At 43.5% G+C, this 22,879-nt stretch overlaps 1 protein-coding gene across 2 annotated transcripts in view; it reads left to right on the forward strand.

Moving 5' to 3' along the window:
• Positions 1 to 15,426, forward strand: part of SCUBE2 (signal peptide, CUB domain and EGF like domain containing 2) — a 36,700-nt gene extending 21,274 nt beyond the window's left edge. For both annotated transcript variants that reach the window (XM_062494393.1, XM_062494392.1), the window contains exons 14-22: positions 580 to 684; positions 1,629 to 1,784; positions 2,098 to 2,304; positions 10,394 to 10,561; positions 11,710 to 11,871; positions 12,597 to 12,794; positions 13,365 to 13,517; positions 14,535 to 14,614; positions 15,274 to 15,426. In XM_062494393.1, coding sequence (XP_062350377.1) covers positions 580 to 684; positions 1,629 to 1,784; positions 2,098 to 2,304; positions 10,394 to 10,561; positions 11,710 to 11,871; positions 12,597 to 12,794; positions 13,365 to 13,517; positions 14,535 to 14,614; positions 15,274 to 15,426 — 1,382 coding nt within the window. The remainder of the gene's footprint in view (positions 1 to 579; positions 685 to 1,628; positions 1,785 to 2,097; positions 2,305 to 10,393; positions 10,562 to 11,709; positions 11,872 to 12,596; positions 12,795 to 13,364; positions 13,518 to 14,534; positions 14,615 to 15,273) is intronic.
• The last annotated feature ends 7,453 nt before the right edge of the window (positions 15,427 to 22,879 follow it).

Raw genomic sequence — 22,879 nt, forward strand, 5'->3', positions numbered from 1 at the left:
TTTTCTTCCACCTTCTTCATGACTGTTTTTCATGATTATCACAGAAAATTCCAGTTGTGCTGCTTTATCCACATCATTCAAACTGAGACTTAAAAATAAAGAAAAAGATCAGTAGTGAGATAAATGCTTAGACCAGGAGTTATGTCTCTTTTTAGTCATCCAAACCTGGGCAGTGTTGGCAACATGCAATGTGTTTAGGTTGAGCTGTTGGACAGTAAAGTTTAGAAAGCATTTATAGCCACAGGCATAAACTACTTTCTGAAATGATTTGGAATATCTCCTTTTATTTCAGCTCACCCTTATTTAATTCACCCTATAGTAGAGCCAGTCTTGATCTCCTTCTTTCTCCCTCTCTCTCTCTCTTTTTTTTTTTTTTTTTGTGAATAAAATGTACTACACTTCATCCTAATTCCAGTTGTGAACTAGCCTCATGGCAGGAGGGTTCTGGCATCTCATTAGGTTTTCTGTGATGATCATATCAGCACAATTTTTGTTGTCATCATTATGATGTGATGTTAGGGCTATCTCAATTTTCTAATCCTTTTTAAAAAAATAACGTGTCATTGTTTCTTCCTGAAGATGCTTCAGCTATCAAGATAAGCGTAACCTTTAAATTAAATGAAGGAAAATGTAGTCTGAAAAAGACTGAGATGTTTCAAGAAAGTCTGGAGCAGATGACACCAGGTATGAATATAAAAATGCAGGTAAGCAGGTTAGAGCCATAGCTCAGGGGTGTAGTGCTTTCCAGATATGAAGTACACCACAAGCAAAGCATAGAGAACTGAAGGCTTTCTGTTCTTCACTGGCTTCTGTTCTTCACTTCTTCCTGCTTGGCCATGACTCTTGCAGCAGTTATTTCAGATGCCAGGATTTCCTTGTGGCACCCTCACAGTCTTGCTAGGAAAGCCCTTATCCCATTTTTGTTTGTAATACTGATAATAAATTCTCAGTAAAATCAACCATTCTTTTTTCTTAATTTGATTCCTTCAATTTCTTCCTCTTTTTATATTTTTCTTCTTTCCTTTCTCACCTGCTCCTTACTGTCCGATGCCTTGTTGAAGGCTCTCCTGATCTTTTATGCTGACTCTATTGTCAAAGGGTTATTCCTCTTTTCTCTTGTCTTCCTTTCATACTTCAGCAGCCCCATATGGACGCAGTGAGGTCAGCTCTTCCATCTGTTCCAAAACAGAAAGAATAGCCTGTGAATTTACAAAGTCAGCAGAAAATGAGGAATAGTTCTTTAAAAAAATGGGGAAAAGAAAAAAAATGGGGAAAAGAGTCATGAAACAGTATGATGAATCAGTGTGTCTGATTGTTTGTCCTTAGCAGAGTAACAGTGAGAAACTGCACTGAATGCTCAGTGGCAAGTCATGTACTCCAGAACCAGAGCTTACTCTGGGTGTTTCCTTTATCTAAACCTTATTTCCTCATTGAATCCATGAGAATGGACGTGACTCTCTGTGAGGGTGCACCAGGTGAGGGACTGGCCAAACTCTTGTTTTCCTGGCACGTGGAGGCGACGGCTTGCTCCTCTTTAACCCTTCCTGATGACAGACGTGCTGAGCACTGCTGAATGTTCAATAACAGAGCTGGCCAAGCTTTTGCTTCCTTTGATTTTGTTCATACAGAGAGACAAAACTCAGTCATGGAGAGCTTTCACTATGTAAACCTAACATGCAGCTCTGGCAAGAAAGTCCATGGAGCCCTCAGTAGACTGACAGCGACTAGAGAGATTTTTATCACTGCAGACTTCGAGCTTGAAACGAGCCGGAAGGAGGTGACAGGTTGGTTGGAAAATAATTCCAGGTGCGGTTTGAAGCTTCTTGCCGTTTGCTTCTTAATTTCTGTGTTTTTCACTTCTGTCTCTATGCAAAATGATGATAAAAAGTATCTCCTGTTTTGAAAATTAATTCTACCGCTTCAGAAAGAGTGAAAGATAGAGATGGCTTCAAAGGTTAAAGTGCTGCCCGGTGTATTTGCCCTTGAGGATTTCAGACTTGCTCCCAGGAATTTTCTCAGTGAATTGAGCTGGTTGGTGTTTCGAGTTGGGTGGGATTCTGTGCACTTACAGCAGCTTCCACCCCTGGTTCTTTGCAGACACGTGCGACGTGCGCTGTGCCCGGAAGAAGACGGAGAAGCGGTTCCGTAAAACCATCCGAACCTTGCGGAAGACGGTCAGCAGGGACCAGTTCCGCGTCCGCATCTCTGGCACGGACCACGAGGTGGCCAGGAAGGCTCTCAAGCCATCAGAGCCACAGCAGTCCTGTGCTGTGGGACAGCTGCAGCACCCGGGTAACAGATGTGGTGAGTCAGGAGGGAACTGGGGATGGAGCACTGCGTGTGTTCCCCTGCTTTGCTCAGGTCTGCTGAGCTCGGAGGGATCGTGGCTCGCTTGTCCAGGAGAGAGGAGGGCTGGGCGTGCAGAAGTGTGGGGAGTGCTGTTGGTGCTGCTGAAATTGTCTCTCTGAGTTTATCGTTGGCAGCTGATGCGTTACAGCGTAGAACAAGGGCTGCGCTGCAGCTGATGCCCAGCCTGCAATAAGCTTGAAGGTGAAAATCCTGGGAATACCATCAGGCACCAACAGCCTCGACATCACCAATGTTACTTTTAAGACTACATTGAGTATTCAATATAAGGAGCTTGTGCACATCTCACCTCTCCCTCATCCCAAAGACTACTCAGAATTTGACACAGCCACGTTCACTTTGCTGACTAAGCTCAGAGTCCCAGAGAATGTTCATGACAGAGTTATAAATTCATGGAGGGTTTTTAGGCCATCACTGAGAAGTCTTAATTATCATGGCACTGGAGGGCACCACCATAATGCAGTCTATAGTAAATGCTTCCAAAGCACAAAAGTTAAGGAAAGGGGTCAGATGTTATGTCTTAGAGACCTAACAACCATGACGGCTAATTCAGGCTGCATGGGGTAGCCAGCATGTAGGTGGATTGTGAATCAGCAAGCCTTTAAAATGCTTGTCACATTGAATTAGTATGTCTTCCAGCAACAGCACTTGGCCTAAGAATAGGTTTTCCAATCTGGTTTTGCTAACTCTAGAAAAACTTGGATTCATAGAACAGACAAATCGTTTAAAACATCTGTGCAAGCAAGCAGGGAATAACTCAGGAAATCTCGGAAAAAGCTGTAAGAGATCTTTTTTTTTTTTTTTCTTGGAACATTGCAATAATTCTGTAAAAATTTGGCATGTTCACCAAGATAAGTTTACAAGGATATTTTCAAACTATTTTGTTGGATGCTAGTGAAAGGCTTTGAAAAAAATCTGTCAGTCCAATTGTACAGAACACAGTATGGCTCTGAAGAGATTTGTGATTTCATCTGGAAAAAACAGCAATGAGCAAGCTAAAAATGTTGCAGGTGGAGAAGGCAACGTGAATTGCAATTAGAAAATGGAACAGAAAAGAAATACAATTTTTTTTAGGTAGCTGCAGAACCAGTTTAATGTCACAGCACAAACGAGAAGCATACGTGGCATTTCTGTGGTAGCTCAAAGAGGAAGGGGAATTTTTGGGCAATACCTACCTGGGAAGCTTTTTGGTGTGGTGAGCACAAACAACCTGCCCATGGTTAGAGGAGAGTCACTGAGCATATGAAGACAAAGGTTTTGAAGGAGAGTTTGTAGAAGCCAGACCTCTTCTGTTGCTGAATTGGTGCCACAGTTTGTTATGGACACCCTAACAGGTGCTGCTGTAAGCAGTGGAATGACCCTGTGTGTCTCTTCCCTGATAGTTTGATTTCCTCGTGCCTAACAAGGTGCACTCACTAGATGAACCTTCCTTTCTCCAGCTGAATTATTCAGACCATACCTTTGTGTAGATTTGCTGTGATCAAACAGGAGGTGGAACTCGCACCGCAATCTTTCACTTACACGGATGTTAAGGTCTCTCTCCTTGCACTTGTTCCCTGCTTATTTTCACTAAATGCACAGAAATGCTCCCTGCATCACTTGTCAGGCTGCTGGGAGCTGGGCAGACAGCTCGCTGTTGCTGAGAGGACATAAAAGTACACACAGAGGCAGCGTTGTTACGAACGCCTCATTTCCTTAGAAAAGCTGATTGTCCCAGGGTGAATGGTTAAGGTAAGACTGGGGGGCTGCTGCTTGGACTGCCAATCAGAAGGAGCTGAGAAACAGGCTGGGGAGAGGAGAATAGAGTGGGAATAGTGTGAAGAAAGGCAAGAAGCTAGTTCAGGGATCTGTGTGGGAGAGGGTGTTTTGGTTTTTGTTCCTTTGTTCTGGTCTAATTGTTTTGTAGAGCTGCTTGGGAACTTCTGGATGGAGCTGGGGGTCTCCTTACCTAAACGTGCTGGTGATTCTGGGGAGAAAGTGGCTTCACAGCAAGAGATACTGGTCAGCAGGTGGATTCAATGCACGTGGTGGATGTGGCCTCTGGACAGCAAAGGATTTTGGCAAAGGGATATTACTCAGTCTGGCCAGAGGAGTAGGAAGCAGTGAGGGAACAAAGCAAGTCAAAGGGACTTTACAAGTCTTCCCTGATGCAGTTACTGAGTGAAATGCAGGTTTTAGTTAATTGTTTTCAAATACTTGGAGTATGGCTAGGTTATATAGTTTTGTTTATTCAGAGAGATTTGTGTTGGTCCTCTTCCTGTGGTAGAATTCCCCCTGGCACAGCACTATCTGAAACATTACTTATATTTGAGGCGTGTCAGAGGGAAAGTCCAACTCCTGCTTTGACAACTTTTGTTCTGGGTAACTGGCCTGCAATTGCAGCAGCAAGACAAATTTCATTTGGTTCCACACTTCTGGGGAGGTAGCTCTATCCCTGATCTTCCTGTCTTAACTCCTATGGTCTTGAGTGGGGCACAGCATAGAAGAAAACTTTAGAAAGGCACCAGGAACAAATTACATGTCATTTTCAGGGTATTCTATCATTATTAATATGCTGGATGCTTGCACTTGTGTGCCTGCTGTTTTTTAAGCAGCTATTAGTGGTAAAAGGGAATTCACTGCTGATTCCAAGAGATAGTGTGGTTTATTTCGACATTGCTGTTTATTGTACAGTCCTGTTTGGGATATTCTGATGCTTTAGAGGCTCAAATGTTGCATTTTTCTACCTGGTTGTGTGTGAGCTCTGTATCTATGATGAGCCCCTTCAGCACTGGCTCATATTGGTTAATCTCATGAAGCGCTCGATATGGCTTCCAAGGAGCAACTAATGGTAATAATCATGGATACCACATGAAATGCATATAGCAAAATGGAACTTTCATTAACCTTTCCAGAAAACTGGATTTTCTTAGCAGAGGTATGATTTTTCTGCGTTGAAGTAGATCTCAAAGTAACAAACATCCATTTTGGAATGTCAGTGCATCAGGACTGCCTGTGAACCCTTTGAGCATGCTGGAAATGCTGGAGATTTGTCTTGGGGAGATTACAGTTTCGCAGTTTCACTCACTAGCCTGGCTGCAAGAGTTCCTTCTCCAGTATGAGCTTGACTTGAGAGAGATTTAACAGCCGAAGACCAACTGTTTAAATACTACCAATTCCTTTCCAGAAAGTGATTTACCAGAAACCTCTGTATTGAAAGAAAATGAGTTCAAACAACAAGCAACTTAGCTGCTCTTCCACTGCTTAAAACTCAGTTGCACCTTGACCACATCCCACGGTGTCAAAAGTACACCTTGCCTGTTCCATTTTTTTTTTCCTTTTTAATTTTATTTATTTTATTCCCTTTTGGGATTGCCCCAAAGAGCTGTCATGTCAGAGAACAGCAGGCATGAGCAGCACTGGCACAAGCACTGCTCTGATGTAAGTGATGAGCAGCTTCATCTTGTGTGGGAGGTGTCAGTGCATTTCGTTGCTCAGCACTGAGCAGCTTTGTCCCCTCAGCTGAGAGGATGCAAAGAAGATAATAACATTTCATCCAAAATGATGAGCCATGTCTCAAAGGTTTGGATGTGGTATGATAGTGGCATTATAAAAGTATGAGAGAGGTATCTAAAAGGAAAAGCAAAGTGCTGCCTGCCTTTGCAGTTGTTATAATTAATGGTCGTGTTTCACAGTTGTTGCTGTTTTGTTTGGTTTATTTTACAATTTTATTAATATCTAAGAAGAAGAAGAAGAAATGAATTATCAAATGCTGAAAAAGGGTGCTATTTTTCCTGCTAACCTGCTTGCCCTGAAAATCATAGATTCAAGACATAAATCCTTAGAATGCATAACCATCTCATGTGACCTAAATGTGTGACCTGCTAAAACACAATAACTTAAAGGATGCCGCTTCAGAATCAATTTGCATCACTTGTTGCTGATTTTCCTTATAAAGTCAAGGCATCATTCTTAAGAAAATGGTGAATTGGTGGATCATGACCTCCTTTATGAGGTTCACCTTCTCAGCCCCTGAGATACTACAGCATTTGTCTATAGGAGCAAATGCTCAAAGGCTAATGTGTTGAAAAGAGGGGAAGAGCCTTTAAATGTCTTTGTAACTGTTAATCCTGGTTCCCTGTGGGCCCCTCTCTTCCCCCCCATCACCCTTTTCTTCTTGTTTTTGCATCAGAAAAGCTTTCACTTCTTTTTCCCCCATTTAAAACAGCTGCATGAGACTCAAGACCAGGTTTTTAATGGGTATTGAAGATAAACAAAGACAGTGGCAGCAGAAATGAAGTCTACTAGAGGCAATTGGTTCTTTTGTTCATTTCTAGAAAAACAATCAGGGTTATGAAAAAAAGAGCAAAGCCAGCCAGTGGAATTGTGATTTAATATCATTATTTGCAAATCTTCAGATCTGGTTTTGACTAGGTATTTCCCACATGTCAGGTGGGAACATGCAGTTTCTAGTTTTGAAATATGAAGCTCATAAACTTCTGTACCTGTTTTCTTTAAGCATATACCTGGAAAAGTTTAACTTCTTAGAGGTGTTCCTTGTGGATTTTTGGGTTTTTTTGTTAATTTTGTTGGGCTTTTCTTTAAGAGAAGGTTCATCCTAATTTTATGCACAGTCCTGTGGAGTTCTGTGGAATGATTTCTGTGTTTAAATAACGCCCCTATTATTAATGTTACTATAATTGAATCTAACACTATTTGTTATGCTAAATTTGGTCTCTGTGAGTTTCTAAACAGGCTTTCCTCACTACCCCAGCTCTGTGCTCCAGTGGGGCTGGATGAGTGGCTTGTTTGAAACATTTCAGGTGGAAGATGAAGAGGAACTGGGAGCAGTTTACAGGGAATGTCTTTCTGGATAGAACTGTCTGGACACTTGTACCACTGTGAAAGACTTTGTTTGATGTAGCCATGTGAAAAAAATGGATACATTTGTGAATTTGAGGCATTAAAACTTGGACATGGCATGGAGTAATTCTAATATTTGCGTTGAATATTGAGTACTTGCTAGACTGTAAATAGTAAAATCTGTATGTGGGTGTACTGACCTCTTTTCTCAGATGCACTTAGGACCAATCAAAGCCTGAAGTGTTTGATGTGTCTCAGAAGTCAGAGCTTTTTTCAGCTGGTTTTGAACACCCTGTTGCAGTGCTGCAGTGGTGGTAGCTACATAGCCTTTTTTCTTTCCGTTGTTGCCACCTTTTAGGAAAATCAGAAGGAAATACTTGACTCAAATGGTTCAGATTTAATGGAGAAGTTTTCCTTTGGCCCAGAATGAGGGTCTCAGTCATGTCTGAGGAGGTTTTTTTAAATTTACTTCTTCAATGCAAGTTTTCAAAAATTAGGCACTTTGCTAAATAACCCAAGAAGATTTAGATTAACTCAGTTGTATTCCACAGGGAGCTCCACAGTTTTCACTACATGCAATTTCAAGGTAAGTAAGATGCAGAGGGTAAAGCTGTCAAGAGAGATCTGGTGGGATAAGTTCTCAAAATGCAACATTTCCACATAAGTTGTGGGTTTGATTCCTGCCTGGGGCAGGTTTCCTTTGAGCTCTGATAGATTTCCTACTCTTCTGCTGGACTCTGAGCAAGTTTAGGAAACCTCAAGTGTAGTTTTAAGACTGGATTTGCAGGGTCAGTGTTTCTGTTCAAAACACAGAACAGACACACCCCTTCTCCCAAATGCAAAAAAAACCCCAAGAAACCAAACAAAAAAAACAACAAAACAAAAACACCCCAAACCGCCCCAAACTTGACATGTGATTAAAAATGAATGGAAAAAGACAAGCTAAGGGGGAGAGAGCAGGTATTTTCTAGCAAGGCCACTCAGAGTGTTGATTTCCCATAGAGCCATGGACTTGTATGAGGGAAGGAGACTTGGTCAGGTCTTTCCATTTCTTCTAGGTTTCTGAAGTCAGTAGGCACTTCTCAGAATCACCTTTCCTAACCCTGAATTGTCTTTCCTTCTCATGGAATTGTAAATAGTGCTCTTTCCTTACCTTATTAGGAGTGCTGCAATGAAAGCCTGAATTCATTCATGTTTGTGGAAGTGCACAAATTGTACAGAGATGAGTGTTCTCAAGGAATGTTTATAAGATGGAGAAAGGCTTGAAAAGTGTGGGAGCAAATGAATGTGTCCTTATGAGGGCAGAAGTGATGTGTGGTGGAAAAAGTCAGAATCAGGAGCTAAGACTTCCTCACAAGCTTTCATTGATAAGCTACAGAGCACTGCTTAACCTGCTGCATTTTATTTTTAAGCTAAGGAGGAACACTCAGCTGTTCCTCTCGGTGTATCAGCCATAAACAAAACTCTTCATCATTGATCATGACCGGTAGTTAATGCCCTGCTTGTTGTTAGTCATATATCCTGAAATGAAGCCAAGGCCAATTTAACTTCCTAACAAAACAGCTATTCACTGGGTGATTTATTGGAGCTATAAACTAAAACTAACAGTTTATTATCGTAACAGGTCTTAAAAGGACAGAGTTTTTCAGCACAGCTGAACAACTGCAACAGTGTTTTGTGCCTTTCCAGAGCAGGGGTAATTATTAAATACTGGCACTGAAGCCATTTCTTTTGTGAAAAGTTTGAAAACCAGAACTTTTCAAAGATACTCGTGAATGTTGCTGGGCTTGCTAGATCATACTGAGGTGTGTGATTAAGTAAAATCAATCAGATTGGGTTAGTGCTGTCTGTGCACCGTGCAGAATGCAGCAGTCCAGTGCATAGATAATCATTACCCAAGATCCAGTATCAGAGGAATGGGAAGAATATTTCTGCTTTAAAAAGACTTATTAAAAGTCTTTGAGGCATAATGTTTTATGTCTCATTTTTTAAAATGTTTTTATGTCTCATGTTTTTATGCCTATTTTTATTAAAAGTCTTTGAGGCATAATGTTTAGTTTACTGAATTTGCACAATGAGTTGTTGCACTCGAGGTTTTCGAACAATCCAGCAATGCTAATGGTCATATATGAATATTCAATATTATGTAATAGTCAAATATGAATATTCAATAATATTAAGATTGAAGTGCTTACAGAAATCTGGAAGTACATTTTTGGCATCTTAGGTTCAATACTAAATTATGTCATCTGGGAGGAGTTCAAGAGCTCTCTAGCTAGAATGAGGAGATAATCACTAAATAATTGCACTGTACAGATGAGCAGAGCACTGAACAGGCTGAGTGGTCTTGCACCAAAGTGTGAAATCCATCCCAGCTCCCAGAAGAGCTCACTAGTAACTGAAGGCTGTAAATGGGTTAGCTGCCCCAACTAATTAGTGGCTTGTCTTGATTTTCTTCTCTCTTCACTCAGAGTCAGGATTAAAAACATGGAGGAGACGAATTTTCTCGTGCTCGGACTTGGTTGTTTATAAAATCTTATCTCTAGTACAGAGTTCTGCAACACTTCTAGCTACCAGCTAAAAGTGAGCAGAATGGAGGTGAATTCAGCTAGTTACAAGTCCAATGAAGAGCTAACTCCTATATTATTTATACTTTAGACCCAATGACCAAACACCTGTGTTCCTCAGTGCAGCACTAACTATCCAACCAAAAACTACTGCCTGAAACAGTGAAGAAGGAAGAAAGAAGACAGAAAGAAAAAATACCCAAGAACCTCCATCTTGTCCCATACCTATTCTAAAATTCTGTATTCTAAAAACCCCAAATTCCAAACCCTGCCCCATGTGATATCACACACTTTTATTGAAGCTACACACCCGTGATTTTTAGCTCCATCACTCAATTTTGGAAGCCTTCTCCAAGGCTTCAAGTCAAAAGCAGTGTTCTCCTGGGGGGTCAGTGTCAGAAGGCACAGAAAGTTCAGAACTGCAGGCTTCTGGGTGTCAGCAGAAGGCTATCAGGGTCTGCTTTACAATGCACATTGGAGGTATTGGGCTCTAGCTGTTGCCAGCATTCATTTCTGGAGCCCTGGTTCCAGCTGCCCCAGTAAAGGAGAGCAGTTTCTCTGTGGTTACAGGCTCACTAACACACCTTCATCTGCAACGTGTGTTCTTCCTCTCCTAGATCAGTGCTCCCCTGGTGAATATTCCCCTGATGGCTTCAAGCCCTGTCTGCCATGTCCCCTTGGAACATACCAGCCTGAGGCTGGGAGAGTATCCTGCTTTCCCTGTGGAGGAGCTCTAACAACAAGGCACAGCGGGGCATCCTTGTTTCAGGACTGTGAGACCAAAGGTGAGGCCAGGATTGATCTGATGAACTGCACTGATCCGAGGCAGAAGGAAATGCTGCTGCTCAAGTGGGCCATTCAGATAAGGTTCTTTTTTTCCTCCTTCCAGGAGTCTCATAGCTGGTTGGCCTGGCCTGGCTGTGAGGAAATTCAATAAAACCTCAACTCTTTCTAAAACTGATTACCAAAAGCATGGGCAAAAGAAAATTACTTATATAAATCACTGCAGGATAAAATCTTTAACAGAAAATTTACTGCTGCAGAGGAGAAACAAGGGGTAGAAATGAGGTCTTAATGCAAACATTTGGTAATGGTTTGGAATAAGAGATCTCTCCTATTTCAGTTAAGAATTCATTGAAGAATTAATATTACTGGTAGTAGTGTGATTTCTAGTAGTTTCCTTCAGTGTAGAATCACTGAACCCACAAATACTGTTTATTCATACTTAATTTTGTGAAATTGAAGTACTAAAAAATGATGTTAAAACTCTGGATCAGGATAAGAGGAGCTGATTTCAGTTTTATTTAACATAAACAAAAACAAATCTATAAATGAGGTTCAGTTTTCAAATTGGAGTGGAGATTAAAGGAATTCTTTCTATTAACTGGAATGAAGATCTCAAGAATTTGCATGTGGAAGAGGCCACATGAGACGTGGAATCACAGATGCAAAAGCTATTTGGAGCTTATCATTATTTGAAGTATTTGGATTGGGGTAGCATTTAGGGAAGGACTCCTGGCTGAGCTGGCTTCCAAAACTCAGCAAGAATTATTTGGGAGTAAGCAGATCTTAAAAGGAATAGAAAAAGGGACTGTATATCATAAAAACCTACACTTGATAGTAGATCTTTTCAACTTGCACAAATTAACCTGATAAACTGAAATAGTTTTGTTACCCTCATAGTTTATTGATACGGTTTTATTGCTGCTTTCACACAGAAACACTCTACAGTGTTGCATTTGGGAATTTTGAACTTGCACAAAATGACCTGAGGAACTAAAATTTGCTTCATTACCTCTTTTTGTTACCCCCCACAGTTTAATAATTCAGCATTTCAATTTCTGAAATTGCACTAGATCTTACACAAATGTATGAAAGCATGTTCTATGGCTACTGCCACTTTTAAAACCATTGTTATTTAATTACTGTCCAGTTCAGTGTTCTCCTGGGCATTTTTACAACACCACAACTCACCGATGTATTCGCTGTGCAATCGGGACATACCAGCCTGAGTTTGGACAAAATTACTGCATTTCCTGCCCTGGAAACACCACTACTGATTTTGATGGGTCAACAAACATTACTCAGTGCAAAAGTAAGTACAGCAAGATGGCTTTGGTGCTGTCTTATAAATAAAAAGACTGGGCCATTAAATTTTGGAGTGGCCCGAAGGGCAAAACTCAGCTTTGCTCCAGGGAGCTGGAGAGAAGGCAGAGGTTGCTCCTCTGAGGTGCTCCTGCATCTCACCCCACATGGCTCACTGAGGTCTGTGAGAAACCATTGCTGCAGGCTGGTTCCATCATCCTTGTCAAGGTAAGTGATGTCTGTGTTTTGCAATTTGGTGCTGGGTTGCTCAGGGTCTCGCTATTAAATCTTTTCTCTCTTCATATAGCAGAGTTTGTGTCCTCAGCACCCTGATCTGTTCCCTCTGGTTAAGAGGAATGGAAGCTGGCTCACAAAGCTTAATAGCTCTAGTAACCATTTCTTCTTAATAACAACCTTTGAAAGAGTCAGTTACAAAGGGAGCCACTGTTCTGGATTTATGGTAGCTGTGGTGTGGGAAGCTGGGGGTAAATTAAAGAGGGAGAATGGAGGGCAGAGAGGTGACTGCTCAGAACCACCTCTGAAGTCCCTGTATACACAGAAATGTATGTAAGCACACCCACACAGAAGTGTGAGAGGCTGGCAAAGAGAGCTGTACCTGCAGCAGATGCAAAAAGGAAAATGTGTGTCTGTCACCCATGCAGCTGATGGTGACTGCAGGAGAGCTCTAGGGTGACCTCTCTTTGCCTTGCCCTGCATGCTGTGTTCCTTTTCCAGACAGGCAGTGTGGAGGGGAACTGGGAGATTACACTGGATATATTGAATCACCCAACTATCCTGGGGACTACCCTGCAAACACTGAGTGCACTTGGAATATCAACCCTCCACCGAAGCGCCGCATCCTGATCGTGGTTCCAGAAATATTCCTGCCCATAGAAGATGAGTGTGGAGACTACCTGGTGATGAGAAAAAGCTGTGAGTCTGAAACACCCACTGAGGCATTTCTCAGTGGGCAGCACAGGGTTCTCACAAGCATTGCTGTTTGCAGAAACTGAATGTAGCCTGCCTGGCTTCTACTTAAGAGCAGAAATTTCTTTAAATGGCAAGTGGAGAAGTCCTCTTTGGCAATGCTGCCCCGTAGTTTTCAGTGAAACGAGGGTACAAGGGCATGATGTGTCAGTGAACTGAGAGAAATATTGTTAAGAGGGGGTAGGTGGTTCAAGCTAACCAGTCATACCTTATGCTAAGCAGTTCTAGCCTGGGTTAGGAAAGAGGAAATGCTTGCTAATCCTTACAGGTGCCTGATGTGTGGATAAACAACCTCAGTTTCTAGTATAGGCACGTCCTTCAAGCAGTAGACTGTTTTCTTAGGAAAAGGGAAAATATTCCCTCACCAAGAAGTCCCTCATTGATGGCCTGCCACATTTGGAGGAGTTTTCTTAACACCAACAAGCATTTTTTTCGTGGTAGTTCAACCTGTGTTGTAAGAGCTCTTTAGTACGAAGCATTGTCACACAACTGCCTACTGTGTGTTTGCTTTGAAAGCTTCTTCCAACTCGGTGACCACGTACGAGACCTGCCAGACCTACGAGCGCCCCATAGCCTTCACTTCCAGGTCTAAGAAACTGTGGATCCAGTTCAAATCCAATGAAGGGAACAGTGCCAAGGGATTCCAAGTTCCTTATGTAACCTACGATGGTAAGTGGGTGTGAGCAGCTGGGCTGATGTGGGCTAGTGCAGCTGCAGCAGTGCAGAGCTCTCTTCCCTAAGCAGCAGGGCAGCCCAGTGCTCCCAGCAGTGTCACTGGGAGCTGCTTCCAGTAGCTGTTTCATTTAAAACCTCATTTAAAGAATTCTGCAGTGCACTGCAGTCTTTTGAGTGCTGCCATGTCTTCCAGACAAAACGCTGGGGTTCTGGCCAGCAAATTACAGATCTCAGGGATGGAATCTAAGCTTTATGCACTTCTGTGCCTTTGCATTTCCTTCGGGTGGCCCCAGCTAGGAGTTAGGTAGAGCCCAAGTAACTGTGTTTGATTGTGTTCTTGCTACCGTTTGCGACCTAGAATCAGATAGCAAAACATCTATATCGAAAAGAAACTTGAGGGGAAAGATTTTCGCCTCACCCTTGTCAGAATCACGAGGTGTGAAACTGGAGCTGAGGATTTGCACTTCAGCATAAATGAAGTGATATTTTATGTTCTGATCACACTGGATCAATTGTGAGGGAGTCATCCCTGCTGTGGTCTGCAGAGTTTCACTAGTGGTGGATAAGTAGTTTTTCAGGGGGAAAACCTCTCCTTTCAAAGAATTTCAGTTTATGATTGACCCGGGGGGTTACTTTTAAGAAAGCATTCTCTTACATAAACTTTTTATTCCTTCTTCCTGTAGAAAGAAGCCAGTAACAGGTTATAGGTGTGTACAGATGGGTTCCTGCAGATCAACTGGTGTGAAGCAGCTTACTTGGTTACCATATGCACTCCAATCTTGGGTGCTTTATGACTTCCTTTGCTTTTGACAGATTGATGCTGAGCAGCTCAACAGAGCATACTGTTCTCATAATAAAAAGAAAAGTGTTTGGAATATTTTCTGAATGCTAATATGAGGGTCAAGTACTCCTGGCTCTTCTGAGGGCAGGGCTTCCTTGTGTAACCATGGGAGGTATTGAGGATGTAAGTGAAGTGAGCCTGCAAATTCCTCTCTTGTGCATTCCCCACAGAGGATTACCAAGAGCTAATAGAAGACATCGTCCGGGATGGCAGACTTTATGCATCTGAAAATCATCAGGAAATACTTAAGGTACATTCCTTCCAATAGACATCTTGGTTTTGATTGGAAATTATATTATTTGGTGTGAGTGAGTGAGTTTGCATCCGGCTCTGGATCAGGTCTGTTCCTTGGTGCACCAGACATGTGCTGCTTCAGGGAAATGGGATAAATCAGCAGATCCTGATTGTGCAGAGCAGTGGATAGGGGGCCCTTTGCTCAGGGGGATTGAAGGTGGATCAGAACTACTAGGGAAATTAATTTTTTGGGGAAATGCATGGTGCTGCTCCTTGTAGCCTGTAGGTTAGCCAAGGCTTTTCCTCCCTGTGCGAAAAAAATCTCTTTGTGGATTTATCTGACCTTGTTTAGGAGACTTCTGTAGGCAAGTTGAGTGCATGCCTTTGTTTGGCTGGATATCAGCTCAAGTGTGTGTTTGTTTTGTGGTTTGTTTGCTGCTTTGCTGTTCTTGGATGTATGAGGAGGGGAGAAGTTCTGTAGCTGCTAGTGTGGAACACCAGTCACTTCCCAGGAGCCCGAAAGTCAGCCTTGTTCTGCTATGTTTCCAAGCCCCTGAAACACTTGAAAAGTAAAATGCCCATAATCTTTTCTGAGTTAGACAGGCATTAAACTTTGGTAATACTGACCATAACTCCTCTGTGGAACTACTAGAAAATCTGCTTCCCTTTTCCCAGGACAAGAAGCTGATAAAAGCATTGTTTGACGTGTTGGCACATCCACAGAACTACTTCAAGTACACAGCCCAAGAGTCAAGAGAGATGTTCCCAAGATCCTTCATCCGGCTGCTGCGCTCCAAAGTTTCCAGATTTTTGAGGCCTTACAAATAATTGGCACTGTAATTAAAAGCTAAACCAGCCCTGGGCGTGCACAGAGGGGCTGTGGTAGGTGGGGCTGCTTTCTGTGTTTTACACACTGGCAGAGACACTCCAGGGAAGTTCGCCAGCTCCGTTCTTGGCAGAGTTTGGCTTTCTCAGCTCATATAAATATTTTGGTGAACAGAATTTTGATTCCTTTCCAGATAATACCTTTTGGGTACCGAAGGATACTTCACAGTCCCAGAATTGGAGACTGCCCATGATTTCTGTAACTCAATGGTGCCAAGCAGAAGTTTGTAGAGCTCTGCCCCATTGCTTCATCAGTGCCTCTAAAAGCTAATGAGGACAGACAGGCTAAGTAGTGTGGTTTGGGATGAGCCTGGGCTGCCATTAATGCATGTCACCTCAACAAAGCTGGGTTCATGTTTGACCTCACTGAAAGTGAGAACAGGATTGATGTCTCTAACATTTGCTACGCAGGAAGTTCAGAGCTAAGGTTGATATAGTTTTAATTCAAACCAGCGAAGCCAAGAACTGCACAAGGTGCAGTTATTCCCTGAACTACATCTGTCATGGAGCAGAGGATTGAATATCAGCTTGAATGTTCAGGGTCTGGCTCACACCATGTCCATGCTCGTGACCTATTGGCTTGCATGGAGTGATACCACAAGAAACTGGGCACCACAACAGTGGAAAACAGGCCCTGACCCACTGGACATTTCCATTTTGGGCTGTCCGCAACTGTTAGAACAGATCAGATTCTTTCCTAAATCCCAGTGTATAGGCTTGGGACAGCCAAAGGCATCTTCCAAGTTGCATAAAATTCTGTCCTCTGAGCACCTGCAGGTGAACACAAGCCCCATTTTAAATGCTGGCTTTGCATAAATGATGCTCTTGGTACAACACCATTTAAAGCTGAATAAGGTTCTTGTATGAGCCTCAGTTGTTACATTCTCTACTTTTTCTGAGCACCTTGCAATGGCCTTGTTGAGCAGAGAAGAGCTGCTTTCCCTGTCTGGCTGGAGAGGAGGAGAGGTACAACGATTCAGCCAGACTGTGGCCACAAAAATTGTCTATGGCAAATTGTTCCTTAGGATTCCCAGGCTCTGTCCTTCTCCTCAGGCTGTTTCCTTTTGGAGACAAGGCTATTCTGAGAGGGCCTGTAGGGAAATCTGAGTTGATCAAAATGTTGTCTCAGTGCTATTCTGTCCACACCTACATCTCCTCTGGCCACACAATCCATTCTCTCAGAGTAGTGTACCTTGAGGACCACCTGCTGTGAAGGGAGATAGCCACAGTCCCATCCATTTGGAAATGGACTTAAGACTTCTGTCTTTTGGTCACTGGCCATGCCAAGGGGTGCAGTGGGCACCAAACTCCCTCTCTGTGCCATCTTAGGAATGGTACTTACATTTCACAGGGTAGCCAGGACAAATTCTCCCTTTCCCAGGGTGTGCAGTCAGATCTGCTGGGTTTCATTGCATTAACATGTGGTATTTAACTGCTGTATGTGAATAAAACCGTGTCCACAGGGGGACAGAGGAAGCCCTCACCAAGGGCTCCTGAATCACCTCCCTGCACTCTTGGGAGCAAATGTGTGCTCCTGACTCAGCCTCGCTGAGCTGTTGTGCCACGGTGCTTGTGGGGCAAGGACACAGCTTGGCCACGGTGTGATGGGGAGGGGCAATAGCTGGGGAGAAGAGCCTCTCAGGATGGGGCTGTGTGCTGCTGCACCCCTCTTGCTGCTGGGGAGGGGTTGCCACAGCCTGGCCAGAGGTGGGAAATGGATTATGCTGCTGCCAGGAGAGAGAGAGAGAGCTGTGTCTTCCAGCTGCTCTGGGGCTCCAGCAGCCTGGGGGATGGCTGTGGAGGGCAGCGAGTGCCCACTGCAGGAACAGCCTGCAGCAAGAGGAGCCAGGCATAGGCAGAGCTGACAGAGAGGGGAAGGGGCAAACGGGTCCTTGTGTGCTCCTGGCAGCTGTGCCTCCTCCTGACCAGGGTCCCTCTGGGGACCTGTCCCTGACTGTGTGGGGACAGAGGACAGGGCTGTGTGGCAGAGGGCACGGAGCAGTGTGACTGGGCAATGGCTGAGGAATGCCAGAACAGGAGGAAGGGTGCTGAGAGGCTTTGCTGCACCTGTGCTGAAGTGTGCTGTCCTGGAGAGCGCCCAGGGAGGTATTTCCAGATAGTTTCCTTGTGGCTGCCCAGCCCCTAGCTGCCCACTGCTGGGGGCTCCCCATGCCAAATGCAATGTGCCACTGAGCCCCAGCAAGCCACCGGCCACCTCTGCGTGGCACTGGGCACTCTGCAGCGGCCGAGGTGCTGCAGCCCTGCCCTGGTGGTGGGCACTGTGGGGACAGGGCAGTGGCGTGCCAGCTTCTGGGCATGGCCCAGCACAGGGGCTTCGCTGCCAGAGAGGGGCTGCGTGCTTGGTGCCAAGGGAAAACAGGCCAGCTCTGGCTGTGCTCCCTCCCAGGGAGGCTGCACATCTGAGCAGCTCTGCTTCGTGGTGCTCGGGGACACACGTGCCAGTGATTGGTTTCAACCAGGGCTCAAGGAAGCCAAAGTTGTGGAATATCCAGATGTTTCTAATGGGTGAGATTGGGCCGTGTTGCTCTGTGTACGAGTTACTGATGGGTGCTCTGGGTTTATCACACTGCACCTGCTCTCCCTGTCCTGCTGTGCCAGCTCTGCACAGCTGCCCGGGACCCACCGTGATCCCAGCTTTGCTTCTCCTGCCCCATAGTGAGCACAGGCCGTTTGCATTGCTGGGAGGAGAGGAGTATGCACGGGCTGAGGCTGAGGAGGAAACCTGTCCTTTGTCAGAGAAGAATCCTCATTGTTCCACAGCCCTGTTTCGCTTGCTACTTAAACAGCAAATGACTCAGAAGCACTTCTGTTACCCTGGATCTAACATTATGGATCAAAATTTCCCCTTTTACTGTAATTCCTGTGTGTACAGTAAAAACTGAAGAGGGAATTTTTGCTACCTTGAATGCTGGGAGAATTGATAACTTACAGAATGTTGTAAACACTTGGCATTGTATCTTCATAGTGATGGTAGTGGCTCTGTAGAAATTTCAATTTCTACTTTCTGTGTGGTTGTAGACTGATGATGTGTTTTGGCAACAAGTGATTCAAAAAATGTTTAACCTTATAAAACAAGATTTAATTTTTGGAATGATAATTAGTGCTAACTGGATGACTCAATGTCACCTACATGAGATAAGCATAAAGAACTTTTTGATGATTGTAAATTAATGTAAAATGTTTCAGACTGTTACTCTTGATAAGAGAAATAAACCAGTGAACTTTCAGCTGCATGAAGTTCTTGGGTAATATTTTAAATTATCTTTCTGTGCTGAATAATAATTTTGACAAATTTAATGGTTATATGACAAGTTATTGCACATCAGATACACTTTATCTTGGGAACATCTGCTTACCAAAGCATTCTGTTTCAGGTAATATGTTACTAGCCTGCATCTATATGCGTAAAGATATAATTCTTCACATATTTTGTGGTGCACATAATTCTGATAAGTACAAAACAAGAATTGCCCTGGTATAAATTCTAAAAATATCTCCTATATGATGAACTAGAGTCAATTGGTCTGTTGTAACAAGCTGCATGAAGACAGGCTAAACAACTGAAAGTAACTCCAAAGTGTTTTATTATTTTCTAGATTCATCTGATTATTTTTTTCCTAAAAAATAAAACACACAAAAATACCAGCCACCAACCACATTGTTTAAAATGAAAAATAATTTAAAAGACCCCCAAGCCAAGGAAAACAAGGTGAAAGCCTTTGTTAAGACACAAGTTCCCAGAATACTTTTAAGACTATACCATAGTGTCATTAAATTCACTGGCTTAATTTCTTAGAATTGAAAAGTAGAATTAGGTCATAGGAAATTGAAAATAAGTCAATCTATAATAATTTTAATAGTGTTTTTCTGGTTATTTTTTCATATTATGTTGAGATTATTAGGTTTAGTCAATCTATCAAACTTTTATAAAAGTAATTCCAATATTTTCTCCTTAATTTATCCAATTGTCTCTTTGACCCTTAGCATCTTTTAATCACAGTGACAAGAACTGACCTGTATTTCACTGTATGTGTCCACCCAGGCTTGTTTGGTGTGGTTTTGGAAGACACAACTGTGTTGTTCAGCTGTTTGCTGTGGCAAGGTGACTTTGCTGGTTTACGTGGCAAAGAGTAGATGACATACAGAGTTATAGAGGTCCTGGAAGAGCATGGTGGCTACAGGCTGATCGCAGAAGAAAACTGTGTTATTCAAATATTCTCTCTGATTCTATAAATGCTGCCAGTGCTGGACTGCAGTGATGGACGTGAGTGCTCAGATACCCTCTGGGACAAGGAATATCAGTATGGTCTACCCTGGGAACTCTCACAGCAGTGGGAGCTGAAATTCCGACCAGGACTTTTGGGTGTTTACATAACAGAAAAAAATTAATAGGGGAATATGAAAAGCAAGACTTGAAGCTTATTTAAATCCAAGGAATCAGAGGAGGTCTGGTGTGGGTAAGCAGGAAGGAATGGCATTATGATAATCCTTTGTAACAGAATGCAAGGATAGTGGTCCACAAATGTTCCTGAATTAAACAAGCTTAAATGCAAAAGCTTTTTCTCTCATGCATATAGATGGCATCCTGAAAATGCAATAGATGTGGATGGCAAAACCTGTCACAGCAAAAATGTAAACACTCTTCCACACTCTTCCTTTGGATGCTGCTCCACTCCAGCTGTGCTTGTGCAAGGCTGCTGCTGGAGGAAACAAACAAGTTCTTATTGAAGAACTTGAGCCAAACTCGGGTTTGTTTCTGGGGATCCCTGGAACAAACCCATCTCACAACACCTCTTGCTGCTGCCCATTTAATTTCTACAAATGTTTTGCTCATAGGCAGATTTTCATTCTCTCCTGTGGATCTCTTCTTTCCACAACATGTATTCTGCTGCAAGTGTAGAGAACACCCAGGAGCAGTGATATAAAGAGAGCACCTGTGAGGAAAACAGGAGTCAGAGAACTCAAGGGACCCATTCTACTCAGTAGGTAAGTTCATCTAGATTTTCTCCAAGTCAGAGCAAATTACATATGACATTCTCATGCTACTCTTTAAATTACCTTATTAAATCACTTTAGATGTTAAAAAAATAAAAGCATATTTCTCTGTTTAAATATGTGTTAGTACAGCTTTTTCTCTGATTAAGACATTTTGAAGAGTAAGTTTTTTGAATTCCATGAAGCAAAGCCTGTTTAGTACACAGTGAGAAAAAACCACAGGTCAGAAAAGAAGACCTTGAAATCTTTTTTTCTTATCGGAGATGTCTATAAATACAGAATTCATAAAGGAAACTGCCTCACACTGTCTAGCTGCTAAACTTGATCTGATACAGCCTCTTTTTTGTTTTTCCACTGGGAAGTTTATTCAATAGGCAATGCAAACTTACAAATCATATGCCATAAAATCTCCCTTTTGCAACAATTCTGGGGATCAGGAAATCAAGGGATCATAGTTCTATGGAGAGAGACAGTTACTTCCAAAAGAGAAAACTTTGGAAGCGGAAATATTCTGAAGCAGTCTCTTGAGATGGAATTAGTTGTTTAGTAGTTCTTAATGCAAGTGTTGTGCACACTACGAACAGCCACAAAACACTTCTGTACTGGACAAGTTTATGCCTGACCAGAGGAAGCCTCCTCCTCTGTGCCTCAGTCAAATAGAAGAGTGGCAGCTGTCACCTGTTGCAAAATTCCAGCTCCCCCGGCTCCTGAAAGTGCTGCCCATAGTAAAACCCAGCCACAGAAAGCAGCTAAAGGCAAGGGAGGGGATCATGATTTTTTCAGGGGTTTAAAGCGGAAATTGAGGAAGCATTCCAGAAAACTGGGAGTTCAGGATCTCTGCGTCCAGTGGACAAGCCTGTGTGTGACACAATGCTGCTCATGGATTTTGGGTGGCCCCAGTTTGCTGTTACTGGTGTAGTGCTAGTGTGAGGGGCTGAGTGGAAAAGCTGAGACCAGTTATTAAAAACAGGATGACTAAAAAGTGCTCAGGGGGCCTGTCTGGCTTACATAGCACATCTATTGTGCCCTGGCTCCCGTAGGTGCTAATTCTCTCAGCAAACTTGCAAAAATAAAACCCTGAAAAGGCTCATCCATGCTGAGAACAGCAACTTCATTCACTGGGAGAAGGAAGCTTAGCTCTAGGAACTGAATGTTCAACACTGCAGGCATTGCTATCTTCCCCAGGGCTGTCCAGAAAGGCCTGCAGCCAGTGCCTGTGGTGTGAGGGGGATGCAGCAGTGCTGGAATAAACACATCACAAATACCTGTCCCAGCTCTCTGCAGGATCATTTGCTCTTGGAGTGGATAAAACAGCCTATCTATCCCAGCAGGATATATTTTCTCATGCAGGACTGGAGAAGTAAAATCCAATGAAGAAGACAGTCTGGCTTAGCGATGCTCTGGATTAAACTTCAAGTGAGATGCTAGAGTCTCATCCCTACCTCAGACACCTCTCAGGGTCTCTCCTTGCCTGGAATATTGTGAAAGTGCTCAAACAAGGAGATTTTTGAAGGTTTGGAGAGCTGAGGTAGTGAGGCTGTGCTGGTCTGCGTGAAGCTGCTGTGTGGGGCTGTGCCCAGGCAGCAGGGCACCATCCCTAACTGGGTACCATTCCTGGCAGCAGGGTACCATTCCTGGCTGGGTACCATTCCCAGCAGCAGGGCACCATCCCTAACTGGGTACCATTCCTGGCTGGGTACCATCCCTAGCTGGGTACCATTCCTAACTGGGTACCATTCCTAGCAGCAGGGTACCATCCCTAACTGGGCACCATTCCTAGCAGCAGGGTACCATCCCTAACTGGGTACCATTCCTAACAGCAGGGTACCATCCCTAGCTGGGTACCATCCCTAGCTGGGTACCATCCCTAACTGGGCACCATTCCTAGCAGCAGGGCACCATTCCTGGCTGGGTACCATCCCTAGCTGGGTACCATCCCTAACTGGGTACCATTCCTAGCAGCTGGATACCATCCCTAGCTGGATACCATTCCTAGCAGCAGGTACCATCTGCAGGGCTTCCCACGAGAGGGCAGCATGTGGCCCCAGCAAACGCAGATCCCGCTGAAATCCCTGCTGGCAAACAGCGGGGAGGGAGGGTCTGGATGGGGCTTCTGCTTTAGGCAGGACCCTAAAAGAGACACTTGGCTGAAACTTGGGTACCTCAGCAGCTCTTGGGCATTGCCACTGCCCCTGATCAGTCGTTTTGGAGGGAGTGATTTGTAAATGACCTTGTATTTTGAGTTTTTATTTTTTGTTTGTGTTGTATTTTATGTTTTTATAAAATGCAAATATGGGACCTAGAAGGACCCGTGCTGGGCCAGGTATTGCTGCCGCTTCAGGTTGCAGTGGGAGGAGACCTGAACTGAGTTCTGACCATT

Source organism: Cinclus cinclus, chromosome 6, assembly GCF_963662255.1.
Source record: "Cinclus cinclus chromosome 6, bCinCin1.1, whole genome shotgun sequence".
NCBI lineage: Eukaryota > Metazoa > Chordata > Aves > Passeriformes > Cinclidae > Cinclus > Cinclus cinclus.